This window comes from Cygnus atratus, chromosome 22 (genome assembly GCF_013377495.2).
Source record: "Cygnus atratus isolate AKBS03 ecotype Queensland, Australia chromosome 22, CAtr_DNAZoo_HiC_assembly, whole genome shotgun sequence".
In the NCBI taxonomy this organism is placed as follows: domain Eukaryota; kingdom Metazoa; phylum Chordata; class Aves; order Anseriformes; family Anatidae; genus Cygnus; species Cygnus atratus.
This window is the reverse complement of record NC_066383.1, coordinates 4,698,229-4,711,207: the sequence shown is the minus strand read 5'-3', so window position 1 is coordinate 4,711,207 and position 12,979 is coordinate 4,698,229. Positions and strand designations below refer to the sequence as shown.

Below are 12,979 nucleotides of genomic sequence, written 5' to 3'. Positions count from 1 at the left end.
CGGCGCGACCCCGCGGGAGGCTGCGAGGATCCAAGGAAAAATCTGGCTGCAAGAATCCAGGCCTTTTGCTCACGTGCCTCATGTGATGCGGTTGCTTTGATCAGGGATCCGATTAAAAAAGAAAAACCCATAATATTTATGCACATGAATGCGTAGGTACACACGTAGAACACATCTAGGGGTACTGCACACACGTACGTGCCTTGCAGGTAGGTGTTGCTCTGCCCTTTGGGAGCTCCGGGAATGCAAAATGTTCAAATCCCAGCTCCCTGCTGGCTGCGCCGCCTGGACGCTGCTCCGCGGAGGAGGTGGGAGAGGAGAGGTGGAGTTTGGTCCCATCCCTCGAGTGGACAGCCGGGCAGATGCCTCCCAGGGAGGCTGGAGGAAAAAAAAATCGGCTTCGCAGGGGTGGCGTGAGCTCCTTGAGGGGCTCGGTCTCAGCGTGCTCCCCCTGGGAATGGGCCTGGGGGATCTCCCTGCTCAGCTGTGTCTGGTGAACCAGGTAATAGCTGAGAGTCTTTGTTCCTTTTCTGCGCTCCGTGAATATGCTGAAAGATGAGAAAACAGCTGCCTTGAATGCAGAGGAGAGGGGAAGAATTTTTCTTTCAGTATCTGTCGGAAAAAGGAGGGTGGGAAGGTTTAGGTTTTTCTCTTGCAGGGCTTTTCTTTTTTTCCTCTTTCCATTCTTTTAATGGCTGCTGCGTGAACCTTAGTTACTCTTTTGTGTTTCCATTGTAAAAATGGCCAATTAAATATGATCGTTGGGAAAATCTGCCCCGGCGTCTCAGCTGAAGAACAAAGGTTTTGACAGCTAGGAAAGAAGCCTTGGGTGTAGATGCGGGCAGCGGTACCTTCCTTCCAGTTCCCCGTGCTGGATTACGTGCCAGCCCTCGTGCACGCTAGCAGAGCCTTCTCACCAGCTTCTGCAGGCTCAGTGACTGTGATGCGATAAGCTGATAGCTGATGCACGTTGATATTAAATACCAAGAAACTCAAGAAACCATCTTTGAGGTGTGGGTTTTTTTCCCTGAAAACGGCTTTCTCTGAAATTTTCCTTTTTTTTTTTTTTTTTTTTTTGGATTTCATTGTGTAGCGTTTAAAAAAAATGAAGCAACCTGCATCAGTGGAGGATCTCCAAAGCGCTGCTCGGGGCGGTGCTGCTGGTGCAGGATTGAGACAGCGCTCACACAGCGACAGCCGCCGGAGCCTTCTCGCCGCTAGCCGTAGCTCCTGCTGATGCAGGGCACGGAGATCTGATGTAAAAGGGCTTGGCGTATGCTGATCGCTGCTAGGGCTTCTGTTACATGTCGTGTGCGTACATCTCTATATGTATTTATTACATATTTATTTTTTTTTTTGAGTGGGTGTGCTGTAAGGTGGATAGATGCTCGTTCCCCAGGAAGGCAGCAGCGCGGGTGGCTCGGCCACCAAGAGGAGACTCGGAAACCCCGAGGGACAAATCCCGAGGGACAACCCGTAGGTATTGCGATTGGGGCTGTCCCCGCGGCGCTGGAGCCGGCGGTGCCCGCGGGGAGGAGGCAGCGAGACCTGGTGGCAGGGCAGGGGGTGGGGAAAGAGCTTCCAACTGATCCCGAGACGTCCCATAGCCCGATGATCTCTGCACCGCTGCCACGTCTCGAGGGATTTCCCTGCCATCGCCTCCTGACAGCCGGTAGGTTTCCTACGTAAATGACTTTTTTTTTCCTTTCTTAAAGCTTTATTTTAAGAGAACCAAGAGACAAACGCTCACACAAACACATTCGGAGACCTATTAATAGCCGTGTGTTTGACTCATGTTGTTCTCAGGGTCTTGAGCCATTTTACGAGCGGCGTGGCTTCACTACTGTTTTTTTCTGTTGTTCCTTCCATTTTATAGTAGAAGAAACAGGGCTTGATATTACTGTGAAATCCTAATCCTGTCTGCTGCTCCAGCCCTTTACGGTTGGTCATTTTGGATTTATCCTGGAACTTAGATGAAGGGGACGATGAAATGCTGGGGAGGAAAGCTGGCTGTGAATGTTGGTGTGAATTTTTTCACTTTTCACGCAGTGTATCCCAAATCAGTCTTATTGCCTTGTGCTTTATGGGTGAGACCTGCGTTTCAGGGGAAGAGGAAGTAATGGGTCTGCGTATCACAGACATTGCTTTGTTTTTCTTAGGCAATGCAAATAAGATAGCTGTAACTTCAGTGTATAGCTTAGCTAACGTCTTTGCGGCTCAGTTGACATCACGCACTTTCTTTTTTGTAAATTCTGACGAACTGACATATGCCGTTGAGAAATCTTCCGTGGATGCTTCTAAAATCAGAGCTCATACTAAGAGAGAAACCCTCTTTGGAAGTGCTGAAGCAGATAAAGTGAAGTATTCAATTAGCTGCAAATTCTTAATTTAGTCTCGGGTAGTTTAGACTCGTGATGTCACGCTGATGTTGTTGCCCTTGGTGTTTGCATCTGCCTTAGTAAAACTTCACCAGGGGAATTAGCTACGTTAGAAGCTGAAAGGCTAAGAGCTAATAATACACTGTACAGGTTAAGCAACAAAGTGGTAATGATTTCTTGCTCCTCTCCCTGCTACAGCTTTTGTTTGTAATATAGTGTGTGCATCCAGTTTTTCCTCGGTGTAAATTAGGCCACTGGGAGCGCTTTGCCTTTGGGTAGTTTAAGATGTATTAGCTGTAAATTAGTTTATTGCAGCTGGCAAATATTTAGAAGCTTTGCAAAGGTCGTAAGGGTGAGCCCTGTCTGCACATCCTATGCAGGATGGGCGTAGTTTGACCAAAGGTTCACGACTGGGTGGGAGAAGCAAAGGCAGGGCTGAAACTGCTTCTTGGTTGAGTGTCTGCTCAGCTCTGAGCTGATAAATTCCTCCTTCTGATGAGCCGGCAGGTCTTGGGTCTGGAGTGCTGGCGTTAGGTTTCTGGAGCGGTTGATGCACATTAACCTTTAAAACAAGCTGCCAAGAGAATCCGAGGTAAATCTAAATTAAGGCAAGGTGCTCTTCTTGGAGCTGGTGTTAGCCGTGCTGACCACATTTGTTATGGGGGTAACGTAATGACATTTTGTGCAGTGGGTCGGACAAACTATCCTGATTCTTTTTAAATACATAAATCCATCAGTGAGGATGTTGCTGATGTATGTACTGCTGCTGATGTTTCCAAATTGCAGTGAAATCTGTATCGAGATCAATCTGCAGCGAGCTGGTGTTGAGTCAGATAGGAGCTCGCAGTGCCAAGGAGCAGGAGGACTTAACCTTGTTGGTTCTTTTTTAAAACAGCTCATGAAAGGCATGTTGGAGGAGAGTAAATATGTCTTAGTGTGATGTTAAATACCCATAAATTTTAAAAAACCGGAGACAGGTGGTTCGTCTCTGAAAGCTACGGAGGGAGAAAAGTCCGCTCACCTCTTTGAGTCTAGGCTAAAAGCTGGGTTGCAAGGGCTTAACCTGTTCTGCATCCCCTGGTATTTATGTCAGGTCTCTTTCAGCAGGAGCAAGGCTTCTAATTCCGAACTTTTGCAGTTACTGGAGAACAGACCCCATTTCTTACCGGTATCTAGAACCCGGGATACGCGTGGGTCTAACAGGCTGTGGAGGTGCGGCGTTCCCGTGCCAGGCACTGTGCTCACTTACCAGAAATGTGAACTCTGGGCCAAATATTCAAATGTGGCTCTGAACCTTGTACATATATTTGCAAAACTTAAAGCTGGGTAATTGGAATTAGCGTTACGGTCTTTTGAAAGCTACGTTTCCAGTTGTATTGCGTGCGCTGTTTTTTCTCCTCCCTTTCTAATTGCTGTCTTTTGCTGTTTTTAAGACCTGCTTCCACACACCAGCCTTGTTGCTGCTTCCCAGCGACCACAGGCGAGGCACGGCATTAATAAGGAGCTCGGCTGGGTGCCTAATGACATGCAAAAAGCCCTCGACGCGCTGGGGCAGCGTGAGGAGCCATCTCCGAGCCCTTCTGCATGCGTTGGGTGACAGCAAATCCCATGGCACTCGCTGGCTTCGGGTTCCTACGGTCGGTTTAGGGAAATAAAAAGGTCTGCCGCAGCGCCCCGGTTCCTTTGTGCCTTGCTTTGATTTTCGTGTGCATCTAACTAGAAAGCTTCTCCAGACTCCGTGTAGGAGGAGTGGTTGCAGGGAGGCGGGGAGCGGGGCCGCTGCCATTGAGCCAGCTCTGTATTGCAATTATTGGCAGGCAAAGCAAACATTTCATTTCCCCGTAATTAGCTACAGTTTACGGAGGCAGGTTAATTTGGACCGCCACGCCCTGTCTGCGCAACAATCCCTCTTGCTTTATGTGATTCTTCCAGAGTGGGGAGCAGGCTGCGCGCAAAAGGGGTTTTTAAGTGATTTTTCAGAAAAGAAAATCGGGGAAAAAATCAGAGCACCCATGTTCTGCGCTATTTTTCCCTCCTCAAAGAGCTGAAGCTCAGGTTGCCAAGATTATATGAAAATGGGGAGAAAAGGGCAATTTTGGAGCTCCTGTTCTATTGTCACGCTGTGTTTATCTCAGCTGCTTTTCCTTATTTCAGCTGCTTTTCCTTCCTTCAGGGAAGCTTGAGCTCTCTGTGCCTGGGAATATTTGTCTATAGCCTGCTTAAAAATAAATAAGCAAGAAAAGTGGGTCATAACTTCTGAAATCACAAGGCTTGACCTTTCTACTGTACGTGGTCAATGCTGCTACATGCGTAATGCAAGAAAAACTTGCAGCAAATGAATGAAGAAATCGGGGGCATTTCTTCTTTGCAGAGCACTGGATTTTTGTTTAATTTTTTATGACATTTTCTGAAGATCTTTTAGAAGATATTGGGCTTTTTTAAAAAAGGTTTTCTTAATGTTTAATTCATTTATTTATTTATTTCCATTTCAAAGATGTGAATCTCGCTTTCCCAGCGGTGGAAACTGACTGAATTAGGAACTCGTAGCCAGCCAGATTGGGAAACCAGCAGAAAATCACCCATGATTTGGCAACCTCTGTTCTTCATCAGTTTCTGAACCGTGTTTTGAGGGCAAACCTCATCCCCACTGCTTGAATCTTGCTTCTAAGCTGCACCCGAAGGCAGCACGGGGGACACACGAGCCACTTGGTTTATTTATGCTCTCTTCCACTGCCCCCCTCCCCAGCTCCCGTTTGTTTGTCTGCTCCTACCCAGTCGTAGAGGCAGGAAACAATAGGTGGCCTTGTTGGAAGGCTGGAGCTTCGGGCCCTGAGATGGAAAGCTGATGCTTCTGAGCCTTGGAAGTCGGTCAGGAGCAGCAGAACAGTGCCGGCTGCTGAAAATGTCTCTGTCCCCTCCCCTTTGTAGAGTTTCTGAGGGGACTGAGAGTTCTCGCAGGGTCCTGGCTTGAGCAGCAGAGCAGCACAAAGGCCACATTGAGAATAGCTGCTGGGGAAGCCCTCCTTCCTTGCCGGCCCTGTAAATGCAGTTCTTTCTCCATGAAAAGCCCTGACATCAGCTCTTGGAAAAATCCAAGTGCTTGTGTCATGGAAAATAGCTGAGGCACTTGCTTGGGCTGGGACTGAATGAGTGGACTGTGGATGAAACTCCTCTGGAGATGCTTTTCTTCTGCCCCTTCCAAACGCTCCTGTTCATAGAGAAATAGAAACCCTTCCCTTCTGGAAGTGGGACGGACAGCAAAAGGGTGCGTAGGAAAGAACTACCACGGGCTACAGGAGGCTTGGAGTGCACCGCTTGCCTTTTTTATTTATCTATTTAACATACACTACTGGAAGCTCCTTTCAGAGCTGGATAGGTCTAACTGCAAAGTCATACTTCCACGAGGGAACAATGCTGATTTAGGTGGGCAGTACCACCTGCATCATCAGGAAATTCCATGTACCTCCTTGTATGGAGGCAGCATCTCCATGTTTTTGCAATACATTTTATCAAGAAGACTTATCTTTGCATTCTGTTTTTCTTTCACCTTTTAAAAAACTTTTTTTTTTTTTTTTTTAAGTTTTCCTCTTGCTTCCTTCTCCTGCTCGCTGCTTCTCTTCACCCCTCTTGAAGAAACCATCACCCGAAATAAAGATCTGGTTGGATAACTGTGAGAATGAAGGCTTCCCAAAATACACGTGGTGCTACAGTGCAGCAGCACTCCTCTGTCCAACGCTGCTGCATGTGTGTGTATACGTACGTGGATTTTAAAGCTCACAGAGGACCTGTCCCTGTGATGGAAAGGTGCTGGCACTAGCACTGCTGGACTGCTCTTTCCCTATAGAAATACCTTCCTTTAGAGCCCTGACCCTCTCTTCCTAGGCCATCAGAAACCTGCTGGCTTTCCAGACTTGAAAAAAAAAGCATCATTTTTCCCCTCAATTTTATCAGAATTAATCTTATTTAAGTGCTTAACTCAGCGCTTCTGGTTGCCACAGCAGTGGTCTCTTGTATTGATCCACCAAGAAGCACGTTGATGGGCCGTGTGGGCTACTCCGTATTTTCCAGCCTAAAAGGAAAACTAAATAGCACGTTCTAGTTGTGTGTAGAAACACTGGTGGGCCAGAAGAACAAAATACAGCATTGACCAGGATGGAGGCATTTGCTGATGCTTTCTTAGGGCCAATCCAAGCTGCTGGGAACGTTGAGAAGATGGAGAGCTGTGGGGTCAGCCCGAGAAGGTAAGAGCTTTAGGGGTTCTCAGGCCACTGCTTTATGTTTCCTGGGTTCCTTCTGTGAAGGCAGAACTAAGCCTGCTGGCAAAGCTGTCGGTAATCTAAAGCTAATAATGCCACGAACGATTCTTCCATGAGTCATTGCGTCAGCTGTGGTTGTTGCCTTGGACTCCTACAAAAATAACATGGAAACTTTTATTGCTCAGCTCGGTTTCGCCTCCTTGTGCACTTGCTATGGTTTTAGGATCCATACGTTGGCTCTGGGTGGTCCTGGGAATCCGTTTGGTTCCCTCCTTCACTTGGCTTTTTTGCTGCACCTTGTGTTGTGCTCTGTTGCCATCAGTCTGCAGTTGTCTGTTTTTTTTTTTTTTTTTGAGGAGGAAAACTGCTTTCCTGCGCTTATGTCCTTTGATATGGGGAAGAGATGATGGTGCACAAAGCTGCTCCGTAAGTGGGTTAATGCCAGGGTAAACAGACCCGATGTGTTGAATCGGTGGTGTCCACAGAATAGCTGCTGTGGTTGCAGCTGCACTTTGTGGGCAGTGCAGGGAAATGGCAGACTTGTGTCTGCGTTTTTTCTTGGTTGCTAATAGTTGCCCACTTGCTGCATCTGTGTTTCTCTCGATCCGCCTGTCATTTGCTATCTCATCAGTTCCTTTTACTCGCCCGCTGCCCTGTACAGAGCACGTCTACCCCTTTTTGTTGTGGCAGAAGACTGCCTTCAGCTCTATATTAAGGTCACATTGGTACTGCTTTTGTTCGGGTCATGTCAGCACTCTGCCACAATACCTTTCTCAGGGCTTTTAAGCCCAGCAAACAAGTGGCTGGTGGCTATGTGAGTCTGCAGACTGGGGGAATATAAATATACAGACGGTTTTTGTTTCTTTCAAGATGCAATTCTGAGAACTACCTGTGAAATGGCATTTCAGACATCCATATTCACGGCACTTTCAAGGCACCTCCTTAAACCTGCTAGATTTGCACAGAAAATGCAGCCTTTTTCTGTCTGTTACCAGTGCAGGTCCAACCAGGGCATCAGAAATAAAGCCTTGTAGGTACTGGGGGGAGCTGCATGCGCTAGATGCATTCGAAATCAAGTTGTGAGACTGGTGACGTTTAAGTGAGCAGACTTCAGTCCTTCCATTGCAGGATCTGTTTGGGTACGGATGAGGAAGAGGAGAGTAGAATCTGGCTCTTCCTCCCGGAAATAGAGGGGGCAGCTGACCAATTCTGTCACCAGCATCCATGGAGGTGGTGCTAGCAGAAGGCCTCCCATTGACTCGTTGCTTGGTGAAAACCTTCTGAAGTAGGGTGATGTAATTTTAAATAGCTATGGTTTGGGGCTTTTATTCAGGGGAGGATAAGACTTAGAGTTAACCTTTAGTTTTCCTCTTCTCTAGGTGTGTGGACAAGACGAATGAGCCTGTAATTATTTCTCATCTCTGTTGGGTTTGGGGTAGTTGGGTGCTTTTGCTGCTTTTTCTCCAAATCCAGAATTCTCTAAGAGGGTTGGTCTGTAACGAAGCAACGCCCTATTTAAATGAAACTAATAAAGCAATGAAGAAGCTTCTATTGCAACTGTTCGTCTCCTAATTAAAGATTAGTTCCGTCAAGCAAGCAGTTTTGGGCTGTTCTCTTTTGTGTGGGTTTCACAATATTTCTTACTCATCTCAGCACAACTTGTAGTAATTTATACTTCCACTGAAATACACACAAGCTTAATTTCAGGCATGTGAGTAGTCCTGCTGAAGTAAAGGGAACTAAACTTAGGCACATGAGTAAATATTTCCAAGGTTGAGGCTCTTGTCTGAATCTAAATATTTTTTTCTTTGATCAGGTTTTGAGATAGCAAATACTTGAAATCTAGTAATATTTTAGCATGGGAGGGGAAAAAAAGGCAAAACAACAACAAAAAACACACCAAGAAACCCAACATGGTTATCTGAGTGCTGTGCTATTTATGGTCAGATATATTTTCAACCTCCAGGGCTGGAATGGAATGCTTTGTACTGCAGGGAGCTGGGAATCCTTCCTTGCTCTGGTGTGTTTTGACACACTAGATCTTAAAACTATCTTTTTCTGTCTTGGCTTGAAGGTAGCTTTTAGGCACCGGTCCAGTACTGAATGGTGCATGCATGTGTGAGCTAACTTGGAGAGTTGTAATTTTTAATCCACAGTGGTACTAGTTGTAGGTATATTTTTCACACTTGGCTTTCCGGTAAATAGATTTTACTAATGCAGCATGACTAACAAGACATACTTTTAGTAATTTGATGCATTTAAATTGCTTAAATTATTTGACCCAGTATTTTAAAAACAGAATGTGACTTGGCTTTTAATTGTTCCTGGTATTTGGGAGTTGAGAGAGTGGAACAACTTGTTTGAAAATGTGCTGATGTTCATCAGTTATCAGACAAAATGTCTACAGGGTTTTATCATGGAGCCTAAACTTGCCAGCTCGATCTGGAATTAAACCTCCAGCTGTTAACCGCGCCCTGCCGTGCCTACAGCCTGCGTGGTGTTTACAGAAGTAGGTGAAATCCATTTTATACGTTATATATGGTGCTGAATGAAATAAAGCAGCGAGGGGAGGTTCAGTACTACTTCCAAACTTAATGCTATGTCCAAGTGAAGGTCAGTGGCACTGGGACACAAATAGCTGTGGAATAAACTCATGGGGGACTCTGTTGTGTACTGTGTGCTCCGTTTATCCAGTGGCACTGTGCCATAGCGTGCAAGCGATGTGCTATCTGGGAACTGAGGAACATCTTCAGCTAAGAAATGTCAGGTAGCGTTCTGCTAGGGCTTGGGGAAGAGAAGGGGAACTTCTCCTGGCTAGCGCGGTTTTTACAGGTGTATTTATAGTCTCAGCTGTATCTTCCATCTCTCATTTCTGTGACTTCACACCTCGATAGGCTGGGGCTATTGCAGGCCTTGGAGGGGACTTTTCTGGGGGATCTTCACCTCCAGCTCAACCAGCCCCTTCCTCAGCTGTCGGCTGCACCCAGCACCTCCATGGCCACGCTGGGCGCAGAATTATCGGCTGTCAGGGGACCGGGACCTGCCTTGGCCTTGCAGGCGCTGGGACCCTGACCCGCTACCGCTGGCCTCCCCACCGCCGGCCTCCCTCCACCAGCCAGGGAGCGGGGCGAAACTGGGGAAGCTGGCGGGCGGCCCAGGGCCTCCAGTGCTTCTCAAACCTCTCCCGGCCTCCTCTGGCCTGCAGCAGGCCCTGGGGGAAGGCTGAGCCGGGAGGCAGCCAGCACTGGCTCCTAGGGGCCTCCCTCATGGGCCTAGGCCTGGACGCTGCTGCCTCCCTCATGGGCTTAGGCCCAAACGTCGCTTGGCTCTCCAGCGCTATCGCCGACGGGTTGTTCCGTACCCAAAATCGTGAGGGCGGCTGCAGCCTTAGAGGAGGAAGCTGCGAGGTTTTGGCTCTTGCTCAGGACTTCTCTGCTCCCCGTTAATGTCGAAGCGCAGGAAGAAATCCTGAGGGTTTCAGCCCGGGGAAAAAATACAGCTTGAAAAAACTTCAGTGTTTCCTTTATAAATAACGTCAACAGCTTGTGTACAATAAGTTGAAACGTTGTTCGTAACTTCTAGACCTTGAAAATACATCATCTGCACTTGGTGCTTGAACACATAATAAATAGCTCTGAACCAACCAAAACAGTGCAACAGGGAGCTAATTTTACTTTGTTTGTAAATGGTTTCTTTTGCTGTAGGAGCTTAAGCCTGGAGTTCTGGGTGCTTGATGAGGAAGCCTACAGAATAAAAGTTTTCCCCCATCAAAGTATTTGTTAGTGGTATTAGGAAATTTTTATGCAACTCACAAGCAAGTGCGTTAGATTTAAAAAAAAAAAAAAAGTATAATCTTAACCATCTTTCCCTGCCTTTGAAGGGATGGTGGTTTGTCTGCCCCTGGATTTCTTTGTTTCCCTTTCTGCTCTTTGAAAGCGACGCTTGGTTATTGCTGCATCTGCTTACCGTGCGGCATTCAGGCCAGGCTGGGTTGGCCTGGGATAACTTTTGTTTTCTTTGCTTTGGGATTCAGGCTGTCTGTCCTGCACAAAGCAGTTCTTTGCTGACTGAGATCCGCAAACGGCAGGGCTGAGTGCTAGGGCGATGTGGCTTTGCAGGTGGAGCAGTGCGAGGAGGGGCTGCGTTAGCTGCACCTCGCTTATTTGAATCTGTGGATTTCCCAGCTTCTGAGGTGAAAATAGTGATTCCTGGCTTTTTGTGGGGGAAGAGCTCCAGCACTTCTGTGGAGTCTGGGTGCGCCTTTTCTTTAACTGATAAACTTCTGTGCTGCTTTACCCATCAGTTCCTAAGGCTTATATGATCAAACCTGTCTGTCCCCTCGGTTTTGAAGCCGTCGGTGCATTTCAGCTACATTTGCTTCTGCTGTCTAAGAGACGGCAGGTGTCTTGCTGTGTATAGTTATTGTCAGGAACAGGCAGCCACCACTGCCACTGTCATTTGAGTTTCTTTTGCCTAGTGTGTCATCAGGTGCTCATCTCGGAGTGCCTAGCATTCAGCCTTGCATAGGGGCTTGGCGCGTGTGAGCTGGCCACTGCTTCGTCCGTCCGCAGTTAAGTTGTTATTTGAAGCGAGGGATTATGCTGGGTGCTTCTTCTGTGTATCCAGTTATGTTTTCCAGGTAATTGGGAAGGAGTTAGCAGCTCTGAGCCTGTGCTGTTCCCGGCTGGGCTGCTCAGTGTGGCACCGAGGACAAGAGGATGTGAGGTGCTCCTCCTTGGAGAAAGGAGCCTAAAACCCGAGGTGTGCAGTTGGGGCAGGCTTGTGGGCAGTGCTCGAGGCATCTGTAATGCTCCAGAGCGCTCTTGGGGAGCGGTTTGCTTCTGCCCATTGGAGCAGTTTGGTTGGGCAAGGCCATCGCTCTGCTCAGCTGGATGTGGTTGGAGGGTGGTGCCTTTGGGAGCGTCCTGCTCCGATGGCAGTTTTGTTTTCTACTGCGGAATATTGTTCTTTACTAAATAGGTCTGCTAAAAAAAAAAAAGTCATTTAATGCCCTGTTAACTTCTGTGGTATTAGATTTGTTTTTACTTGAATCTCTTCCTGACCCTCACCTCGTTACTTTTTGGAAAGCCTATGTAAACAGGAAAACCCAAGTGCAGTAAGGATAACTGGTGTGTGCGTGGGGAATTACCAGCTACAACAATTGTAGATGTACTCATTTAGAACAAAAGGTGATTTATTCTTTTTTCGTCAGTACACGTAGAGGTCTAAACGTTGGTATTGCTTTCCAGCCAAAGGACCTGAAAAACATTTAACAAGTAGCAATGGTGCAGCTAAATTTCTGAAAAGTTTTAAGAATAAAGAGTTGTTTTATAAAAGTGGAGGTTGGTACCTTAATTTAGGTGGTGTACACCTTGCTTTGTCATTTTTTTGTGATAATTCAAGGGGAAAATATCCAGGTTTTATTTGTCTTACTTGTTTTTATGTGTCTTATTTGTTAGTTTAAAAATTCATATACACTTCTGCCTCCCTTTAGCTCAGAGTTCCTGTTGCTTATGTTCTTTGTGCGTCCCAGAAATAATATTTGGAATAGTTAATAGAATTTCAGCTTAACTTTATGCTGCTGTACTTGTCTGAAATTTGGCCGAGTTCTTAGTTTCATGAAAATAGTTAGAGGTCTTTTTAGGAGACGTCAGCGTGAGCTCCGATATTCCTGGACACCACGGAACCCACGTGGGAGGGACGTAATGGGAATGTCGCAGCTATACGAGAATTTTCAGTGGGAGTTTGGGCTTTCATAGATACTGGGACAAAAAGAAATCAAGCTATGTTAATTTTTATTGTATGGAACTAGTTGTTAGGAGAGGAAGGTGATCCATGAGCCACTACACTCTAATGAGAAAGGCCTACTGGACACTGGATTTGGCAGCACGAATTCTGCTTTTGTTCTTTATTCTTTTTGAAACCTGAAGCATGTTGATAATTTTTTGCCTAGTTGAATCAATAAACTAATAATTTGCTGAGGCAGAAGAATAGAAAAGCCTTGGTTGTTCTCTTCCAAAGATGTTACAGAGGAGTAAAATAACTTTGTATTTAAGAATAAGTGTTGTTATCAAGCATAATATTGAGAACCAAAAAAACAAAGACAGTTCATTAAACTTGTTGTTTCTTCTTTTCAGGTTTCCTCTCAAAAAACCTACAAGGTGAGTAGCTGAAGTTTAACTGTTTATCTGTATTACAAATTATGGTACATGATTTTTGAAGGAGGAATTCTTTTAAAGGAGAGCAGTGTGTGCAAGCATAGGTAGAAGTACCCAGTATGGATGCAAGGAAATTAATATCCAGATCAGAACGAGGTGCCAAAAATACAGTTGGTGCTGTGCTCAG

At 46.3% G+C, this 12,979-nt stretch overlaps 1 protein-coding gene across 7 annotated transcripts in view; it reads left to right on the top strand.

Moving 5' to 3' along the window:
• ARHGEF12 (Rho guanine nucleotide exchange factor 12) overlaps positions 1–12,979 on the top strand; it is a 79,011-nt gene that overhangs the window by 20,718 nt on the left and 45,314 nt on the right. For all 7 annotated transcript variants that reach the window (XM_050715017.1, XM_050715016.1, XM_050715014.1 and 4 more), the window contains exon 2: positions 12,772–12,795. Coding sequence is in view for 4 of the 7 variants with exons in the window: in XM_050715014.1 (XP_050570971.1) it covers positions 12,772–12,795 (24 nt within the window). In the remaining 3 variants the exon portion in view is untranslated. The remainder of the gene's footprint in view (positions 1–12,771; positions 12,796–12,979) is intronic.